General features: G+C 44.1%; 1 protein-coding gene across 1 annotated transcript in view; it reads right to left on the reverse strand.

Annotated features, from left to right (window-relative positions):
• MAPK8IP1 (mitogen-activated protein kinase 8 interacting protein 1) overlaps window positions 1-22,071 on the reverse strand; it is a 74,312-nt gene that overhangs the window by 11,347 nt on the left and 40,894 nt on the right. The window contains exons 4-9 of the mRNA XM_066635125.1: window positions 21,656-21,664; window positions 15,502-15,701; window positions 4,838-4,919; window positions 3,122-3,994; window positions 1,480-1,555; window positions 170-342 (exon numbers count right to left, since the gene is read on the reverse strand). Of these exons, the coding sequence (XP_066491222.1) occupies window positions 170-342; window positions 1,480-1,555; window positions 3,122-3,994; window positions 4,838-4,919; window positions 15,502-15,701; window positions 21,656-21,664 (1,413 nt within the window). The remainder of the gene's footprint in view (window positions 1-169; window positions 343-1,479; window positions 1,556-3,121; window positions 3,995-4,837; window positions 4,920-15,501; window positions 15,702-21,655; window positions 21,665-22,071) is intronic.

Raw genomic sequence — 22,071 nt, forward strand, 5'->3', positions numbered from 1 at the left:
TAATCCTTTCCCTCCCATTTTCAAGCAGACTTTACTGGCAACACTGTCTCAAGCCTGGCATAGCAGATAGCTGCGAACCAGGAACTGAAGCGTAGGAACAGAATGGGATTTCACAGCACAGAAAGCACTCGTAAGAGGAGGCTGTAGAACCAGAGTCAGGGCTTAGTACCTGTCAGGTGATCTGAATCCTTGGTGACCTCGATGGCATAGTAAGCTGGGAAGATGCCCCGGTCACCTGTTCTCATATTATAAGCCTCATACCAATAATCTTCTGCCTGAACCTCCACCAGCAAAGGGTCATCCACCTCCAGTTCCAATTCATCTTCATGACGAGGCACAAACCTGAGGAAAAAACTCACCATCACTTTGCCAGCTGACACTCTGAACCTATAAGCCTGGCCAAACATTCAAAGGAAAAGATGGAGAACATTCTGTACCTGAGATCCAAAGGAATGGCCTCATTGGCCACTGTACTCATGCTAGAACGTTGGAGGAAAGGAACCGTATGCCAGGGCTGATCTTATTTTTGAGGGCTTAACTGAGGAGATAACTGCTCACATGATCAGTATAACATCATAGAAGACTACAGGGGCTACTTCTGTGACCAGGTTGCTCAACACAGCTGTGTCCCCCCAAAGACGAAGCCCCTGCAATCTTCTGTGGCTAATTCCTTGTATGTTTTGCTGCTAATGGGCGTAGAATGCGTACACGAGCAGTTTCTCACATAAGGATTAAGTAAGCTCCAAGTAACAACAATTCTGCACTGACTGTATATCTATGTAACCAATACATAGCACAATGTTTACTAGCCCAAGTTGAAGATGGTTAATCAAAGGCCCCCAAAGGATCAAAATCCAGATCCAAATGTTTTGTTGTAAACTTTCTTGGGTGCCCTGGTGTGAGGGGGGGAAAGCAGCATAGAAATGGTTAAAATAAATTAATTTGTTATCTGTATTCCTGCCTGATATTTCATAGATCCAAACAGGCCACTGAGAATACCTTATGCCTGAGGTTGCCTCTCCCATTCCAGTTGCAGACAGAAGACTCAAAAAGTCACTGGGTGGGAATAATAATAATAACAGGTATTTATATACCGCCTTTCTTGGTCTTTGTTCAAGACTTTATTCAAGGCGGTTTACATAGGCAGGCAATTTAAATCCCCGTAGGGATTTTTACAATTTGAAAGAAGGTTTCTATCTTTCAAGAAACCACAACATTCAGATGTTTCTTTCTTGATCTGGTCACACATTCTGGCCTCCATCCTCCCACGCTCAGAGCAGATGGAATAGCTCGGCTTCAGCTTGTCAGCTGCTTCAAGGTCGCACGGTGCCGGTGGCCTCGAACTAGCAACCTTGTGGATGTTATCTTCAGGCAGACGGAGGCTCTACCCTCTAGACCAGACCTCCTGCCCAAGTGGGAAGATTCCTCACTTTGGATGAATGAGAAGGCAGAGGGGCAAAAGGTTTTGTCTGCGCTCACCTGAAGACAGCTCGGTGAGTTTGTTCTTGCTCTTCCCCATTGATAAGACAAGAGAAAAGTCCAAATGATTCAGCACCTGGGAATGCAATAGAAGAAAAATGCTACAGCCTCTGAATAACTTTTTTTCTAATTCTAAATGGTAAATAGCAACGCAATAGTGGACAGTAGGAATGACATGGTTTGTGGGTGATCATGCTATCATTGGCACGACAATGAGATATAGAGAGGGAGGTGGATGACATAACCCCTGTGAAATAACCCCAATGACAGAATTCTGTTGCTGTTTTATTCTTGGTGGTTTGAGAGGAAACAAGTATTTCACAACATATTCAGCTGAGACTACAAAGGAGGTATTTTGTGTCCTGGACTAACACACTATTAGCCCCAGTTTTTCACTCTGACACCTCATCACACTTTCCATCAACGTACACCTCATTGCACCTTCCAACACCCTGTCACCTCATCATACCTTACATCAATGTCACCTCATCACATGCTAATGTCATAGAGATGAAGAAAAATGCCTCCTGCAGAGACCAAAAGATTCCAGAACTCAGTGTATAAATCAAGCCATCTCAGGTAAACTGTGCCTTTATAAATAGACACAAACAGGGAAAGAACATTCCAACACTCCAGCTATTTCTTGTTGGAATCTACTATTGAAACAGTCTCCAAATCTCCAGCATATTTGGGTCTCCTAAGGATGTCTACATGGGGACAAACCAATGGCTTGAGCCTGTTGCTTTTTAAAAAAGAGATCAAGGGGCTGAAGACACACAATGTCTTTTTTCAGTGCTGAAGTTGGAAGGGGGAGGCATTATTTCCCATGGTGTGTTCCCTTCTCTCACTGACCGCTCTGGGAAACAAATTTGCAAGGCTTTGTACTGTTTTCAAAAAGTCTTCAAAAAACCAGCTGACCAGAGGTGACACTGGGGCAAATGAAATGCGTGTGTAGCCCAAGGGCAACACTGTCTCTATGATATAACTTTCAACTTTCTTAAAAACTACTGTCTGCATCCAGAAATCCTGGCACCGAGAAACTATCAAACAGGAAATCCTTCTAGAGAAGGCTGGAGACTCTTTAAAGTTCTCACAACAAGACCTGAATGGAAGCCCCTTTAACAACCACCTGTTTAGGTTCTCCAGTGGATTTTTCAGAAATTCTACGTTTTCGGTTTGGAAGTTGCCATCCTCAATATTCCCACAGCTTTCAAGACTTTTTTTTTTTTTTTTGGTCTTGAGTCTCCAGAAAAGGAGTTGCAAAGATTCTTGAGAAAATGTGCTACAGTCTCCAATTAAGCATTAAGTTATACAACATTATGATCGATAAATCATTGTCCGCCCATCACAATCTAATTTAAGATATCAACACTGGTTCTCAGTGATCCTAAACACACCTGTTGTTCTCCTGCACTCAAGTTGACCAAAGAGCTTACAAGGCCATTTTTCAACAAAAGGAAATTGTCTCTCTTGGAACTGCCACCCTGGCACTGCCTAGCAATCTTGTCAAACCCCATAGCATACTGGGACCAACCCCACAAAAGGTGGAACTTCCCTCCCTTTGCAACAAAATTACAGATTCTCAGCCCTTTCATCAGTTTCCAAGCTCAATGGAAAGGACCCCTCCACCCCCAGCACTCACTAGAGGAACGTGACCGGCCACTCATGAAGACATTGAGAAACTTCTTGGAGAAGTGGATGTCTGCCTCAGGAGTTGAGTCCTCAGAGAGACAGACAGAGTCTCTTTTCAAGGCATCTTCCTCATACTCCTCCCCAATGGCTGACTCATAGGGTGAGGAGACACAGTTGTCATAAACGGTGGCTGAGTCGCTCTCGTCACTGTAGCCTGAATAGCACTGTTTCAGGCTAACTAGTTCCAGCTGCACATCTTCATCTACCACCAGTGTATATTTGACTGAATCATAGGAGAGGGCGCTGGTGTCAGAGCTCACTGATGCCCTCTGGAGGCTATGGCAAGGCCGACAGCCACCATTGCTGCTGCCATATACAGTCCTTGACGCGTTCGTTTTTTCAGGTGAGGACAAGTAGTCCAGCACCTCATCCTCCTCACTGATTGAGGCATTGGGTTTTCCTGTCAGCTGTGGATAGCTGGAAGTGTCTATGTCAGAGCTGATTGACATGCGGTTGTCACTGGACTGTGACATGAATGGCTTCTCAGACTCCAGTGGGTCAGAATTCTTTTGAACTGGTGTTAGGTAAATCTCCTCAGTGGCCTCCAGTCTTACGTCTGTCTGGTAGCGAATGCGGTCCCGGTAAGCTTCTGGCCCCCTTGTCACTACCACAACCGTAGGGTTCTGTGGTGCGGGACGGTTGGTGGCCTGCTGTTTCTCAGGTGCCCGGGAGGAGGCAATACAGATGGGTGCGATCTGTGTGGCAGCCGTACGCCGGCACGGGCTTTCCGTAGATGTGCCCCGATCTTTGGTGGAGGTTGTGCTGTTTTGGTGAGTGACCTCATCACTCAGGCAAACGTGGTCGTGGGGAGGGGTCTGCTCACCTGGGGGCAGGCAAGGGGGAGGGGAGAAAAGAGCACATGTGACAGCTCATGAAACAAGGTCAACAGTGTGGTTACATCTCACAAAGTTTGTTCAAAGCAGTGGCAACAATAGCCATTCTAAAACTAAATACAGGGCTGAATCTAAGGGGCTGAGAAAAGTTGACCCACATGTGGATCTTACAACCATCCTGTGAGGCAGGTTCCGCTGAAAAAGTGATGAGCCCAAGGCCACCTAGTGAGTTTCATGGCTAAGTGGGGATCTGAACTCAAGACAAATATAATACCTACCATAAAATACTAGCTTTCATTCCACAGAACCTCTTGAGTCAGTGGCTCCCAAACGTGCCACAGTCACAGCACCCTTCTTTCAAGACATCCCCTTCTTCAGGCTCTCCCAGGTGCTGCCACCTTGAATCTCACAAGAGCTCATGAGAATCGCATGAGATCTCACACAATCCTAGATGGCAGCACCCAGGAGAGCCAGAAGAAGAGGTCGCCAGAGACATCCCGTGGTGTCCCTGTGAGCGAGGGCGCTACAGCACACAGCTTGGGAACGGCTGACTTGAGTTAATGTAACAAGAGCCACTGTGTTTGTTGGACTTAGGTTAAAAACAAATAAAAAACCTGGCATAAAAGAGCACAGGCAGGAAAGTCAACAACAAAATGGCTCATGTCCCACCTGCGGAATAATAAAATGATCGCCTCCATCTCAAGACACTGACCGAAGCGGAAAGGTATTAGAAGGCCGCAGAGCTGAGGTCCAACCACCAGAGAAAGGCCCAGCATACAAAAGAGGGAGAAATGACAGAAATAGAACCCGCCTCTGCAGTAAGATGAACTCACCAGTTTTCAGAGGGGATGACGACCGGGACACTCGCTCCTGCCAACTGTGCTTTTTCCCCAGAGAGTTGTTATTCAGAGTGTCCTGAGGAAAAAGAACAAAGTGGCCTTGTAGCTGGAAGGGTAAACGGCGCATAGCACAAAGGGGCCCCCATTCCTCCTGGCTTCCAGGCTATAGCCTGCTGCCTCCCCCTCCCCCCCACTAGCCAGCTATTGTTTATATGCATCAGGAAAGATAGCTATTCAGAGAAATCCAACAGCTAAGTCCATCTGTTCTTGCTGCCTCCACAGATGCCAGCGCTACTATAGGCAAGGGTTACATGGAAGGCAGTGGGGAGAGGAGGAGATAGAATGGGCCACGGAAAAGAAAAGAAGCTGGATCTCAGTTCTAGAACGAGTCCATTCACTTGCACTTCTCTGATGCAAGGAGACAGAATTGCACAGACGCTTAATTTGTGCACTGCTGGCTCTCATTGCACCACTCCATCTCCGTGGTCCCCAGCAGTCAAGGAGTTTTAGAATTATTTCATGCTAATGCTGTCAAGGGCCTAACTGCACATGACAGTATCATGTTCAGCATTTCCCCACCTCCTTCAAGGAGCAGCCAATTAATCGGAACAGGGGTGGGGAAGCACTGGACATGGTGACACCTTGTCATGCATTTCTTTTACTAAACATTTACTGGGGAGATGATGATGGGGTGGGGAATGTAGCAGTCATGTGTCCCCCAATAATGTATAATTAGACCTTAAAGGAAAGACACACTAACTGGAAAAAAACATGGGGCCAGGCACTCATTGAAGCGTTTATTGTAGAGATACCAGATGCTGAGTGCACATCATTTTGGAGCGCATAAGCACTTTCAAGATCTATGACCTCTGAACTCCAATATTCAAAGGAAGCTGTAAATGTTTAGGCCTAATATTGAAGATGCTGCATTACCCTGTTCTTCCCCACTTCTCCTGCACTCTTTAAGCCTTATGATTCTTCCTCACTTGCCTTGGTATGCGTCAGACATCAGCACTTTTATTCCCTCCCCCCCCCCCCCAGTCTTTAGCTCTCTCTCCCCTGGCCCTTCCACAGTTTGCACAGGCTGCTTTGGCTCATCCACTCATGTCTCACGACTGGTACCTACAACCACACTCTTAGCCCATTACATCTTACAGCCATTGGGGTTCTTCTTTTCCGAAGGTACCGGACCCTCCATTCTTCCTTCAGCAGCAGACATTGTGAAAGAAAGCAGCTCCAGTGTGGGTCTTTTATCTGCTACATTACCGCATTAAAAGTGCTGCCTCCTGCAAAAAGCTATTCTAAGCAGACACCTAGGGTTAGACAAAGATGGAGGCATGGCAGGAACCACATGATGGACTTTGGTCCTCTGAACACATCCAGGGTCCTACACCCTGGATGCGGCTCCTACAAGCCTCACAGACGTAGACCAAAAGTGCCATGAACACTGATGGTACTATATATAAAAATTACTTCCAGCAAGGAAAGATATGGTAACAAACACTAGGAGTGACTACAATATTGGACTATGCATCATGCTAGGGCACGGGGGGGCATAGCTAGAAGAAACAAGATGGCTGCAAAGAACCTCTCCCAATAAGCATTAGGCACTTATTTATGGATACTGTTCTTCCCAGTGGGTTCAACAGGTATTATGACACTCCAATCCTAACCAACTTTTCAGTGCTGATGTAGCCATTCCAAAGTGGTATATGCTGCATCCTGTGGTGGTGGTGGTGCAGTCACAGAGGCCTCCTCAAGATAAGGGAATATTTGTTCCCCCAACTCAGCGCTGTAAAGTTGGTTAGGATTGGGCTGTAAGAATTTGCTGTTTGCATATGAACCTTCCCATGTGTTAAGATCTGCTTGAGAGGCCTTCTCTGTATCTCACCAATATCTGAGGTATGCTTGGTTGGGACACAGGAGAAAACCTTTGTTTCAGCCTCATGCAGCAGATGCTGGAACTCCTTCCCTAGGTACACTTACATTTCAGTCTCCTTTTGTCGATTTTCTGCCACTGTAGCACACTACATTTTTGTTTTGGAAGGCATTTGACCTGTCTAGTAGCTTAGATTCTATTCCTGCTGTTCTAATATATCACTGAACATTGGCAGCTGTTTTAGTTTTTCTAATCATTTCATTGTGTTACATTTTTACTATGCTCTTGTGAGTTGTCCTGGACATTATTTTAACATTGGAAAAGGGAACAGGTTGTTAATAAATATTAATAGTAAATACACTGTTCTTCCTTCAGAAAGGCCCCTCCACATCACTAACTCTAATTCAGAGGGCCTGTTGGATGGGAAAATCCCATAAGGCAGACAAGATCTCTTGAGGAAAGTGTCATACTTTTTCCCCTGATACAAAGATAAAGCTCTGTGGCATAAAATGTGTATTTCTGTGATGCATGTCAATTAGATAAGATTATTATCCTGTTTTTACACACACACACAGAATTTTCTAATGTGAGAATCGTGGGTAATGATCTCCACCCTAGGATCACACATTAGGAAATCACCTCAATGGTACACAACTTAATGCAGTAGTGTCTTTCCTGAATGAAAAAGCTGTAACATCTTTTATTCAACAATTCTTGATCATGGACCTTCCATAATCCTCCTAAAAATTAGGATATTATCTTGTTCTTTAGCTGCCTCAACAACCCCCACTTTGTTGCACCTTCTAGGAACAGGTTATTCCCTTCTCTCGTAAATAACGTAAATATTATATAGGCAAGCTTAATGTATAAGTTATGCAGGATCAAAATCCTGCATAACGGATTGGCCAAGTCTTATGGCTGGCCAATCGGGAGATGGATTGAGATCCTACCTGTTGGATTGGCCCTCTAATTTAGCCGGCCAATCAGATGTACTGAAATTGATTCAACAGCACCAATAGGGTGGAATCTGGGCAAAGCTAAGGGGTATAAAGCAAGGAGTGTTGCCCTTGTGTATTCATTGCTAAGTTCTGTTCTGAAGATGAAATAAATGTGTTGAGCTGTTATCCCTTGGCCTTCATTTATTTGCATGGATCCACTATTTAACACTAAATAAACTGTTTAATTATTTCCTTAGGCATACTTTGCCCAGGTGTAAGTCACCTCTGTAGCCCTTTGGATTCTTCCTCTGCCTTGAATGTTTTTGTTTCTCCCAACTTTCCCAAGCTGGTTTCCAAAAAATTCAATTCAATTTCCTAGAGAGAGTTCCTAGCCCTTGAAGAATCCAAGCCGTTTCTAGCTGCCTGTATTATAGTGTGCAGGAAAGCCCTGGAACCAGGGTGACTAGATACAATGGAGGACAGGGTGCCTATACCTTTAACCATTGTATAGAAGAGGGTACATTGACAGGTGTAGCTCAACATGGAAAAGAAGCTGCACCTGCCAAGATTCCCTCTTCTATACAATGGCTAAAGGTATAGGAACTCTGACCATTGTATCTGGTCACCCTGCCTGGAACCTGCTGGAGATATGCTGAGACAGAGAGAGAAAGGACATACTGTACCAAGACAATGCCAATTCTCTCTTCAGTCAAAGAAAGGGAAAGGCTACCATGAGCTGACAATATACTGCAGCCATTCTTGGGCTGGTGCAAAGGAGCCAATGTACCCATTTGCTTCTCTCTGGCTCCCAGAGGCAACTGGACAGGCTTCAAGTCAACTGAACAGCTATGAAAACACAACAATTTCTGCCAATACACGTCTAGAGTGAGTAGTAGAACAGTTTGCTTTTTATTCTCCTCCCCCCACCCCCATAAAATATGACCAGGAGCAGGAGATTATGAGATCATGCACTTGTAGCCGGAATCAACACAGCTCTTTCCAAGCATTATGCAACAGCCTCAGCATAAAGATTGGAGGCATTCTGCAAAATGTTCCAGGGACAAAAGACATGAAGCTATTATGTTTTTGACACACAGAGAGGCAGAAAGTGATTGCATGACTCCCTGAAGTTATCCTAAAGCTTGTATAACACCAACCATTGCTGCTGGGAGCTGTACAATGAATACCCTTCACTCTGGTCTGGTTTAGACATGACATGAAACCATAGTTTATTTTATGTAACTATGGATTACATGTAACTCATGTAACCATGATTTGGTTGAATGTCCAAACTGGCATAAGTGTGCAAACCATGGTTGGTGAGGGGTTGGCAAACCAGGATATCAAATATGGTTTGAAGGTGGTTTGCTAACCATAGTTTATGCTAACTGGTTTCCTGTTATAACTGAATTCAGAATCAGCCTGTCCTTGCTGCCTCACTGTGTGCAGTTTAAGCTATTGACCCAGCTGTCCTGAATCATGGTTTCCATGGATGTGTTTGGAATTAGGACACCAGCCAACCATGGTTGGTAGAGCCCAGAGAAAACATGGTATTTACATGCAGGACAGGGGAATGCTAGAGGGGGATCAGTCATTGTCCCCAGGACAACTGTCCCATCTTTTGATGACTATAAAGGCTTTAACCTCCTAAAGCACTGTTGTATGAATGGAAAATGTTCTTTCAAACTTCCAATGAAATGGCATGTACATAGTGATGTAGAAACCTTTACTAAGGCTCCAACCCAATCCACACATTCCTTAAGCCCCATTGAACACACAAACTAACTTACTTCTGAGTAGATATGAGTAGGATTGTGCCATAATACGCATTTTTTAAAGTGATGCTTCTCCTTATATTGAACAGGGGGAGAGCAATAGTCCCCATTCACTCCACAGTAACATCTTCTCTTGACGTTGTTGGCTCTTTTGGAACAAGGGACCGTTTATTCATTTAGGGCACAATCCCAACCAACTTTTCAGCACTGGCATAGCTGTGCCAGTGGGACATGTGCTGCATCCTGCAGTTGGGGGGCAGTCATGGAAGCCTTGTCAAGGTAAGGGAATGTTTGTTCCCTTATCTCAGAGTTGCATTTCCCTTACCTTGGTGCTAGAAAGTTGGTTAGGATTGCACCCTTAGCTGTGTAACAATGGTGTAGCTAGGGGGGGTGGCAAGGTACGCACTTGCCCCTGGTACCACGCCTTGAAGGGGTGCCAACCTGAACCCCAACAGGATCCGTGGCAGATCCTGAAGCAAGCGGAGGCCTCCAACAGGCCTTCTGAGGTTCATGGAGGCACTGTATGGCCTCCCTGCACTTCAGACCACCTCCAAGATACCCCAGGGGGGTGTTCTGTGCATCTGGCCCCCGGGGGGGTGTTAAAAATTTTTGTGTCCCTGGTGCCAGATCTGCTGGCCACATCACTGCTGTGTAAACCACTTTGTTAACTATTTTGTTAAAAAGCAATGTATAAATAAGAAGCTTGATGGATTTTGGCTTTAACTGTCCAAGGACAGGAAGCAGGCTGGCTGGTTTCTTCTCCAGTCATCAAGTCTAAAGGATGGGGCTGAAGCGGAAACATGGCACTCATTGCCCCCACCTTGTCTTGTGACAATACTGGGAACCTCTGTGCACATCTACCCTCTGTTCTGTGAGGGTTCTAGATGTAACTTGGGTTCCCATATAACTTGGTTCCTCTGCACTGCAACAAAGTGACAGTGTGATGTAATGCCACAAGATTCCTTATTGCACCATGGCATTCTGAAACTGTGCCAAATGGGTGCTTTCCTAGAGATCAAATCCTTGTCTCTGGCAGGCATAGCTACTTGGATTTATGACACAATTTATCAAAGGTACTTAACACCATCATACAATATATAAAATCCCAAACGGGAAGTGCTAGAGATGTGGTTTTGAAAAACAGGATTCTTTTCCCATCCTCATATTTTGCACACCTATAAGAAAACATTAGGAAAAAAGAATGATTAATTTTAAAAGCCCAAAGATATGAGGTCACAACAACCCATCTGACCTTATAGTTTCATTAGATTAGTTAAAAGTGACTGCAGAACAGAGCAATTTAATGCACAGAGGCTTTGAATTGCTTTTGATCCTCTCTGGTGTTATTTATGTTAACATTTCACTGCAGTTAATGTGAAAAGGGCACCTGTAATTCAAATGAGCATTCTGGTAAATGTGCATTTTACATGTGCATTGCAAACTGATTGAAGAAAGAACCCACATTACACCTCATATGTGAAAATGTGACTTTCACCTGGTGTTTGCTAAGGGCTCCTAAAGGATGTAATGTATTGTTTATTACTGGAGAAAATCAATGCATCCATTCATGTATAACTGGCATTACAGAATCATTGTCATTATGACAAATGTACTATTTACTATTGTACATAGTACTAGTACTACTGTACTATGTCCTGTTTGGTATTAATATTATTATTTATATTACTATTTTACCTTTCTTCCAAGAATCTTGAGATGGCATACATGGGACACCCTCCCTTTTATCCTAACCACCACCTGTCAGATTAAGAGGCAGGGAATGGCCTAAAATCACCATGAGTAGATATTTAAATCTGGGCCTTCCTATTCCTGGTCCAAGAGACGCCTGCGTTGGCTTGGTCATGTTGTAAGAATGGATGATGGCTGGATCCCAAAGGATCTCCTCTATGGATAACTCGTGCAAGGAAAGCGCCCTAAAGGTAGACCACAGCTGCGATACAAAGACAGCTGCAAGAAGGATCTGAAGGCCTTAGATCTCAACAGGTGGGAAACCTTGGCCTCTGAGCGGCCCGCTTGGAGGCAGGCTGTGCAGCATGGCCTTTCCCAGTTTGAAGAGACACTTGGCCAACACTCTGAGGCTAAGAGGCAAAGAAGGAAGGCCCACAGCCAGGGAGACAGACCAGGGACAGACTGCACTTGCTCCTGGTGTGGAAGGGATTGTCACTCCCGAATCAGCCTTTTCAGCCACACCAGACGCTGTTCCAGAACCACTATTCAGAGCGCGATACCATAGTTTTTCGAGACTGAAGGTTGCCAACAACAAATTCTAAGCATTAAATCACTTAGAATTAAATCACAATAGAATATTCTAAGCTTTCAGGATGTGCAACTATAGGACAGATGACAACTACAGGATAGGCTTGTTGGGAAATAGTTCTTTTTCACTTGATTTTGGTATATAATGATATCAGCTCCAACACATTGCACATATGAACCATCAATGTCTATTGTGTGTGTGTTTAAGATGGAGCTGGGATTTCAATCCATAGCATGAACCCAGCACTGATTGCCATGTATGCACATGTCTCAAAGTATTTTATCTGACTGAGTCATGCATTCATTTTGCTGACAAATGAAGCTGTGACCTGAAGCCAGATTACTAGACTGAAGCAGGAACACAGAAGCCATGCACAGGAAAACACAACTGATACATAATTTGTTAGAAAGACACACACATGCACTTCTGGGAAACACTCTAGGAAAGGTTTTCATGCAATGGGATTTTGCATGGAATGCAAATTGTATACTGGAACTGGCCCTAAGATTCCACAATCTTTCAGGCCTATTTTGAACATTCTGGGCCTGAAAGGATTAGTTGCAGACTCCGGTTCCCACTGCCAGGTTGTGCCCCCATCTGCACAGTACCGTATACAGCTGGTCTGACAGACTAGCAGAAATAGCTTGAAAAGAGGTCTGCTGACATAGCTGACTGGTCTGGAAACTCCTACTCATTGTTGCTTTATAAGCAGACAGTTTTAGCATCCAGATTTTGTTGCCATTGTTGCTCCGGAACAGGAAAATCCAGCAGAAAGCCCAATTTAATCCACAGATATTTTCAGCTTCCCCCCCCCCCCCAGTGATTTAGCAAGAGGTGCAAGAAAGCAGTTCCCACCCCAGCAAGTCAAGGAAGGCATCCACAGAGCCCAGGAAAGGAAGGTAGGCAAAGAAACTCTTAGGTAAATTATCACCCTTATTCTCAGGGAAATGACTCATAAGACCAGACTCTTCCCAGCACAAGGGAAAAGAAATTACACACCGAGAGACCAGAAAGTCAATGAGGTCAGCCTTCTCGCTACAGGTCACACTTCATTTATAGGAATATTTCATAAGCATTCCTGCAACTTCTTGCCTAATGCTCACTCCCACACTTTAACCACCATACTCTCCAGCCATGCTTTTTGTGTGCATTTCACTGCACATCCATTCGCCCCTGCAGAGAATACACATGTATGGACCAACAGTTCTTCTCATCAACATCCAGCCCTTTTCCTGGACTCAAACTCCAGCTCCAACGGAAGGAGAAGCAAAAGGCAAATCTCAGCCCTTTTCTGGGAGGAGTGTAGGGAAGAAGTGGGCAGGCCACAGTCTTCTCCAACCTCCTTTGTTTTTTAATAAAAAACTGAGTTTAATCAACTATAGATCTGACTGGTGCAAGATAATAATCTGGGAGGTGGATCACAGCCAGTCCTAATAAAACCCCACATGGCAATGTAGCAGCACCAGCAGGGAATTTTTGGCTGCTGGAAGTCTCTTCAGGGTTATTGGGCATTTGTCGCCTTGACCTAGTCAAGCCCCAGCAGATGCTATGGGCCAACTTGGACGTGTACCAGTGATATTGCTGGTGCAAGTATGAGTTGATCCTTGCAGACGGACTGGGCCTGGGAAGGAAGTTAGGCAGAGCTACCATAAGAGGCCTCTCTCATTCTACCCTCTTTTCCTCTACATCCAGTTGCTCTGTGGTTCAGCCTTAAAGCCTGAGCTTTAATACCCTCTGTTGCCAATTGCATGACACCAGTTCCCAATCCCCCCTTACCCAAGCCTTAACCATCTGCCACACACACACACACACAGAGCACCTGCCTTCCAGCGTACTTTCCTCGGCGAACATCACTGTCACTAGGAAAATCTTCTTATTTAGTAAGCAGAGCCATATCCCAGAAGAGCCAATGATTAAAAATAGCCACTCATGCTTATGGAACCTTCCTCACTTTGCAGACTAAACAACAGAGAGGCAAATAAAAGGATTACAGATGGCCAGCCTGTGAACATTTATTGCATGGAGCACTGACATCCACCCCACCCCCTCCAGATGGACAACATGGCATATCCAGGGAACTTAAAAGCACCCTCCAGCTCCACACCTCCCCTTAGCCAGTCTAAGCTGAATGGACCATTCACATATTTTTGTCCCTTCTACACATGCTCCCTTTTCTTCCAGTTTCTTTAAATGCTTTCAGTTTGTTCGTTCTCCCTGATAAAAATGCTCCTTGCATAGGACTTCCCACACTGCCAACAAATTCTTTGGTTCTTTGAATCTGATAAAGTGAGCTCTAGTGCACCATAGCTTATGCCACACATACTGATCTATTAGACTTTAAGTGGCTTTACAGTGTTTTCTGTACTGCAACAGACACACACAGTATTCCTCTGGAGTTTGTATTCTGGTCACTTCTGTTTCAAGCAAGTCTCACTAATTCATGCCTCCTTTCCTCTAATCAGGATCCTGCTTACAGTTCAATGATGTCTACTCAAATGTAGTTCATTGATGTCTACTCAAATGTAACTTCCATTGAGTGCAATGAGACCTACTCCCAGGTAAGTATGTATAATTGCAGCCCCAGTCTCCCAATCTTGTGTTGGAGATGTGCGCAACTTTATCTTTCCTAATCATCCCTATGAGCCAACAGGAAGACACAACTCTGGTATGACTGAAGATGACCCTACAATCCTCTGGACCAGGATCAGTACCTCTGCTAACTACTGCTCACAAGATGCACAAAAGAAGAGCATCACAGATTGGAATGCATGTACTATATACATTATAAAACCATGCTGATGCAGGATAAATTAGATGATGAGGCTGCAGACTGAGAATTTCTGGAGAAAATTTTGCATTTCTCATTCTTGCAGTTACTTGTAGCTAATGTCTCAAGAAAGGTTGAGAAGCAGCAGAACTGTTGTGAAATAGTTTGATACCACTTAGCCTGAAGGAGAGGAAAGTGTTAAGCTCCCTCAGTTTCATCCCTTTCATTCCACACTCTCCTGCACACACAAAAACATACACACACGCCCTGAACAAAGTCTCAATTCAGTAGCAGAGCTGTGTCATCCCAAACAAAAGTCCCCTGAAAAGGAGATTAACCCTCTCCATACCAAGTAGTACACAAAACAGAATCCTGCCAGGAATTTAATTCCCTTCTCCCCATAGGTAGTACACACAGTGTCCAGATTCCCTGCCTCTTCACCCACTAGAACATATCAGCTCCAGAAGAGATTTTGAATGGCAGGGACACATCTCTGTCTCTGATCATGTTCAGAGTGCAATCTGCCCACCACTAATTTCAGTTGATCCCACACATCTTGAACAGCAAAGTAGCACATCTAGGTAAAGGGTGTTACCTCTACAAAGGTTTCAGCCCAGCATTATCATTTGAGAAATCAAGCACTAGTTAACCCATTTTTGCCCCTCTAACCCTCTAAAGGTCTTCTCCACTATATCCCTTGCAGAATGCACACATTCAGATAGTAGATCCACTGTAGAAAATCCCCTTTTTTCCAAGGTCTTTGCTAGACAACCCCAGCAGTTGCTCAGGGGATGCAACTAAGTGGAGATTGGAAATCTGAGCTGAGTTCAGAGTGGTGCAAGTGCTTTCATTTATTTTATTGGAGGGGGAAAAAAGAGGGAAGGCTAAAATGATTTGTTCTCTCCTTGGCAATCAACACCAAGGAGTGGTCGGTTGTGGTAGGAAAAGGTCTCTAATGCACTCCCAATCAAATGCCTGCTCTTGTCATGCAGCCACTTCCCCCTTCCTCGCAGCAGCTCACCTGTGTCCGAGGCACCTGTGGGAAGAGATTGAGTGTTGTGGGCCGCTTGGGTCTGTAGGTGTCCATGGTTACTGGCAGGGGCTCCTTCTTGATCAGCTCAGGCACCGTCTCTTCATCAGCAGGGGTGTCCCCAGTAGCATCAATCAGGTCTAGTTGGAGCATCTCCGCCTGGAGCCGGCTAGCCTCCCCGCCACCCACTCCTAGAACACTACTGGCTTGCAGATTCACATGGCTCTGCCAGAATATGGGGGGAGGGGAGGAGGAGGAGGAGGAGAGAGAGAGAGAGAGATCATACTAGGAGCAAGCAGTGAGAGCTCAAGCAATCTGCTCATGTTTCATCAGAACCAATCATTGTCAAGGGAAAACTGCATTAATCAGACCCTGCTACTGAGCTCTTAAAAGAGCAGCAACAGAAAATCACCCAGGCTCCAGATCAAAGCCTCTTATAAGAGGAACATGCAATGCCAAAGGTTCTCTGTACTATTGTCACAATTCCCCACTGTAACAAAAAATGGCAACATGGGCACCCATGTCAAAGAAGCAGATATGGGGGAACAGGGGTACAGGGAACAGGAGATATTCCCCAGACTGTATCATTTTAGTTTGCAGGTGGAGATTCAAGGATGGAATACTCCTTAATACAATCAGTACTAGGACACAGAAAACTAAATGTCACAAAGAAGAGTTCTAACCAAACCTCCCTTCCTTCATGTGAGACATACAATCTGAAGTGGTATAACCCAGTCACAGCTTTATCTCCCCATTATTAGCCACAAAGATGGGGCTGTGTGTCCACATACTAGGTGAAAAGGTCAGTGGCAACAGATGGCTTTGGGTGGTAGCAGGAGTGGTATCCAGTGCCCAACCTGGCCAACTATGCCCATTGGAGGGCCAACCTGGCCAGGCCAATCTATGAACTCTCAGTGCTGGTGAGAGTGATAGCATGCAGTGTGCTAACAGGGAACAGGCAGGGACTCAAGGAGCCCAGTGCAGGCTTTGCCTCAGCCCCCCCAGCAACCTGGGACTCCATGAAGGCCATCACGAGCTCCATCACGGAAGAAAGGCACAACAACAAAATGTCATATCTTTTCAACTGAAAAATTTTAGAAGAGAAGAAGCAAAAGCAATCATTTCTCTGGAGTCCAAAAGGGCTTTTGCAGAGGAGAGAAGGAATGCCACAAAGCACTGTGTTCATATAGGCTGCTTCAGATTGTCAATATTTTATTAACCCATTTTTGCCCAGCTCACAGGTGTACGCATTTGGTCCCTGTTGCATATACGCAACGTTGGACAGAAATGACTTAATTTAGCGTGGCTACTAGCCTTTTATAGACATACCCTCCATGACACTGTGCAATCTTTTTAAAAAGCTGTCTAGGCTTGAAGTCATCAACACATCTTGTGGCAATGAGTTCCATAAGTCAATAACCAAGAATAGAAAGAAGTACTTCCTTTTAATTGTTGATGTGGGTGCACCAAAAATAACATATGGTAGCTCTAAAATATCAAGCGGAGGCAAACTGTGAAAAAAAACTGGAGAGATTTCATATGCTGCCAGAAGATGCTGTAAGTTAGCACAATGTCTTCAAAGAGGATTTAATCTCCTAGAGATCCTAATGTAATCAAATAATCATGGAATCACCCATTCAGTTATTACATCTCTGTAAAAAAATTTTTGAAAAACGATATATAAATGTTTGTTGTAGTAGTAATTATCTAATATTTAGCAGGAGGAAAGCAACTGTCGATGTTCACTCCAAGCTTAATGTATTTTCCAGTTTGCTTGTGTCTCTTTTGTGCCTTTTAGCTTGTGAGCCCTTTCGTTTGTGAGAAGGGAACCATCTTTCAATAGACTTTGCTGGGTAAAACTATTTTTTTTAACTACTGAATTTTGTTGTTGTTGTTGTTGTTGTGGAAAAGTGGTATATAAATATGAACACTACACTTTCACCATACCTTGTGCAAGAGTTTGGCCACATTTGTAGCAATTGACCAGATCAAACTTGAGGTTCCAGCAAGTTTCCAGCAAGTTCTGGAAACATAGGCAGCTGGTCCAGACCTGTGCTGCCACCTACAGGAAGTTGCCTAGTTCTGCAGTAATAGCCTGAAGAAATAATTGATCATGATGCGTTTTCCTAACTGTTAAAATCGAAAAGCAATACACATTAAAAGCCAGATCCCCTTAGCATCTCCATTAAAGTGCTTAATGATCATTCTAAAAATGTAAATATTATGTGCCAAAACCGTACTTTCACACAGAAAACATCTTTTTCATTGCCTTTCACCAGTGAACAAGATATTTGCAGATGGCAGAGAATGTCATAGAACCACAGACCTGGAAAGATCCAAAAGGCACACCTAGTTCCCACAAAGCAGCCTTACCACACATCAGCTTTCAACATAATAAGAAGCACGGGGTGACCCAAGCAGAGGGCAGGTATAACAAAGAAAGGTCCTTGCAATACAGGCAACTCTCAATGACTCACACAAGTGAACAAAGCTATTTGCTCTTCTAGAAGGCAACCCCCTTCCTGTCTTTCAGTAGACAATCTGAGCTGAAGGGGAACTTTTTCCATCCCCAAATATGGCAATCAGCTGAGTCAAACCTATCCAACACATCTTCCCAAAGGCTATTTTACTGTCATGCAAATCCTTTCCAGTTAGTATCACCTCTCTAAAACTGATTGGCTTGCACAATCTTCCAAATGTCTCTGGCGTGCACAATCTTTGTTACCTGTGTCCCCTGATAAATCACTTCTTCTTCTTTTGCCTTTTGGCGGCACCTTTTAAAAATGTTGGTAGTATGTGAGCTGCTAATATTCTGTTGGACTGTTGCACTGGCAGCTACATTGCCTGCTGGTTTGTTTTAACCTTTAAGGGCGCAGTCCTAACCAACTTTCCAGTACTGGCGTAGCCATGCCAGTGGGGCATGTGCTGCAGTTGGGGGGCAGTCATGGGGGCCTCCTCAAGTTAAGACAATGTTTGTTCCCTTACATCTGATTTGCATTGCCCTTATGTAAGTGCTGGAAAATTGGTTAGGATTGCAGCCTAAAGTTTTTTTGGGCCAGGGTATCTTTTCCCATATAGACCAGCTTGTCCCCTGAGATCTTCAGAAAGGGCGCATCTTTGTGTGCCTCCCTTGACTGACGCAAGGGGGCAGCAATGCAAAGAAGAACCTTCTTGGTGGTGGCTCCCTAAATGCAGAATTCCCTCCCAGATAAATTACAATCAGCCCCCTTCCTGGACACTTTCCAAAGGGGCTGGAAAACTTCTTTCATTTCAAATAGCTTTTGGAGATGGTTAGATGGGGGGGGGGGAAGTTTCTGATAGTTGAGGATATGGGGGGGGGCCTGCTGGACTTTTTATTTGACCTATTACCTGCTGTTTGTTTGATATTTTAATCTGCTGTTTTGTTTTATTTTATTTGTTGAAATCTTGTCTTTTGAATCTTGGGCAAGAACTTACTGCATAGTAAACAAATATAGCATACAAGAGAGAGAATAGAGCCTTCAGCAATGCTTAATGAGAATGAAAGCTTGGGCAGTGATCTCTGGTACATGACTAGGGGTCTAAGAACATGTGTCTGCTTTGATCAGTGAAATGCTGGAGGGTATGCAATTGTGACTCATCAAATGTAACCACCTGCAAGATGCTTAACAATCCATCTATTTTTACAGGCCCAAGCAGGCAATAAAAGCAGGATGTTCACCAATAGGGGTGGAAGGCAAGGGATTGGGCAGGTCCAGCACAGGCCAAGGGCACATGGCCCACTTTGCTGGGCCAGCCCCTGAACCCTTGGCACTGGTGGCAGTGGTAGTGCTCAATGTGCTACTGGGAGCCCAGTGCAGGACTAGTACGCGGTGAACCCGTAGTGCAGTGGTTACCAAACGTTTTTCAGCAGGCGGCTCCCTTGACCTACTGGGCCACTGGCTGAGGCTCCCCATTAAAGCTACATTAATTCTAGACATTGTATAATAGGGCAGCAGGTTTTTTGTGAGGATTCTGTGGCTCCCCAAGGAGCTGCGGCTTACAGTTTGGGAACCACTGCCTTAGTGGGTCCACAGGCATGGCTGTTGGGCTGAGCTAGCCTTATATACAGCTAGCCACACATTATATACAGTTACCTGGGAGTCATCCTCACCCAACTCAACTTGCACAGGACTGAGCTGTCACGGGATCATGAGAGATATAAGAGCCCACTACAGGATATATTCCATTGTTTTTTCCTTTAACATTTAGAAACATTGTCAGGTAATCTTTTAGAAGATATTTTACAATTCCTGCCTAAAATGCTTCACATTTTTATGGTTCATAAATGTACTAATATACTGTAATAACTGAATATTCATTTTAAGTGCCTGATATGGTTTAATAACACATGCCAACACACATTTTTCTGTCTTAAAAGTTAGGTCTATACCTGGGTATATTTAGGGCATTGGTTCCAAATATGGCAACAGTTTTGTCCTATCACATCTAGGGCACAATCCTATGCATGTCTACTCAGAGACTCCTATTTTGTTCAATGGGCTTACTCTCATGAAAGTGTGGTTAGGATTGCAGCCCTAGTTTCAGAGATATGGCATAGTGATTTTCAACCAGTGTGCCAGAGCACATTGGTGTGCCGTGAATGGTCCGCAGGTGTGCTGTGGGAGTTGGGGGGAGGGCCATTCATTAGTAGGACCACTGGGGGACATGAGCCCCCCACCAGCAGCATGATGTGCCTTGTCAGTTGTTAAAAATACTGATGGTGTGCCTTGACAATTTTAGCACCTTGTCAGTGTGCCATGGGATGAAAAAGGTTGAAAATCAGATAGCCTCATTAGTGAATGGTTCAAGCAGCTTCCTCATGAGGAAGCCTATGCCATGGCTTGATGAGCATGGCTTCAAGGAAGGCTATGATGAGGCTATGCTGTATTTCTGAAACATGGTGTGTTAGGGCAAAACAGATGTCATTTTTGAAATCAGCACTCCAATTTCTTATAAAACCACCACAAATTTTGAAAAATGATTTTCTGACCCTCAGATTTGCAGGCCTGTGCAACAGTTTCTGAATTTTTTTTTTAAATATCAGAAAAGATATTTGGTATGTCTTAACCTCTATAACACCTAAAATCGTCTTAGCCAATAATTCTCATTCTCATTCTGTGATTACCCCTTGGCTCTGATAACAGGGCAGGAATATAAACAGTTCTGCAGATAGGTTCTGTACTGAAGTGTTCTTAAATAGTCAAGTACTCGTAGTAATAAATGAGCTTCTGAGTTTGCCTGAATTACTGTTCTAAGCAAATAATACCACTTCCCTTTTAAATGGCACATTTCAAGTTTTCAAACAGCTTTAACGTAGATTAATAATCCTGGTACCAGCCCTGTAACATAGGTCACTTTTTACCCCCTTATTGCCAAAATAGCAGGGCCAGGGCAAAGTCTGAGAAATAGTGGCTTTGCCCACTGCATACCCACTGCACGATCCTAAAGACAATGTCTTCTCAGAAGTCCATTTCATTGAATTCAGTGGGATTTATGCCCAGGAAAGTGCATATAGGATTGCATCACTAATATCTTTGCGGCTGAAGGGAGATTTGCAACTGGGACTTGCCATTTCTACTCTTGAATCTTAATGCTATGCAGCTATGCTACACTATCTCTTATTTCAGTTGTTTATTTTTATTCTGCCTTGTGGCGAGGATCTACACTTTTCAGCATAATCCCTGAATTGCCCAGACTTGATCTGTGGCTGATTTGGTAGACTTACATACATTAGCAAACAGAGATTTACCAATATGCACTTTTACAGAAGCTGCATTAGGAATGGCTATGTCATGATTTGACGGAACAGACGGATTACTCAGACTTTTACATTAAAATGCAAGTGTCTGTTTAGTGTACATTTCTGTAACTCTGTAGTTTCACTGTCCTTCCAGATCCCAATTTGTTAGCCAGAATATGATTTTTTCAATCTTTCACTCTGAGTTTTTCCTTCTCAATGTGGAAGACCCTGGTCTGCAGTCTTATTTGTATGCTGGGGTCATAACAGTGGAAAAGTTCAGCCTTCCATCTATTCTTTGTAGAGAGTTCTCTTTTCTCTTTCCAGCTCATCTTATTATTGATGATACAGCATGCTTCTTTAGTACCATACATTCATATTCCTGACCAGTCAGCACTTGCCTCTGGGGAACCCAAGCTGTGGATCATTGAGCAGTCTAACGCTGCATGATGCACTTAAGAGTGCAATTCCAAGATCTTATCATGAGATATAAAATGTCCCAGAATGCTCAAGGTCTGGGAAATATTGGTGGGTTTGAGGTTGGTGGCTGCGGGGCAGGACAACAGACTATGTGTAAAAAATAATGGCTTTCAAAACCAAAATGTACTTATTTTAAAGCATTATCCTAACTACTGAATTCAAAATTAAGATTTAAAATGAGGTTAAATTATTATTATTACAGCACATCATCTTTCCCAGTGGGATTTCACTGGCACAGCAGTCTATTAATGAAGCCACTTCTACCCAATGTTGCATATACGCAACACAGATCAAATGTGTACACCAAATGTGGTTTGGGCAGA

This window comes from Tiliqua scincoides, chromosome 1 (assembly GCF_035046505.1).
Source record: "Tiliqua scincoides isolate rTilSci1 chromosome 1, rTilSci1.hap2, whole genome shotgun sequence".
NCBI lineage: Eukaryota > Metazoa > Chordata > Lepidosauria > Squamata > Scincidae > Tiliqua > Tiliqua scincoides.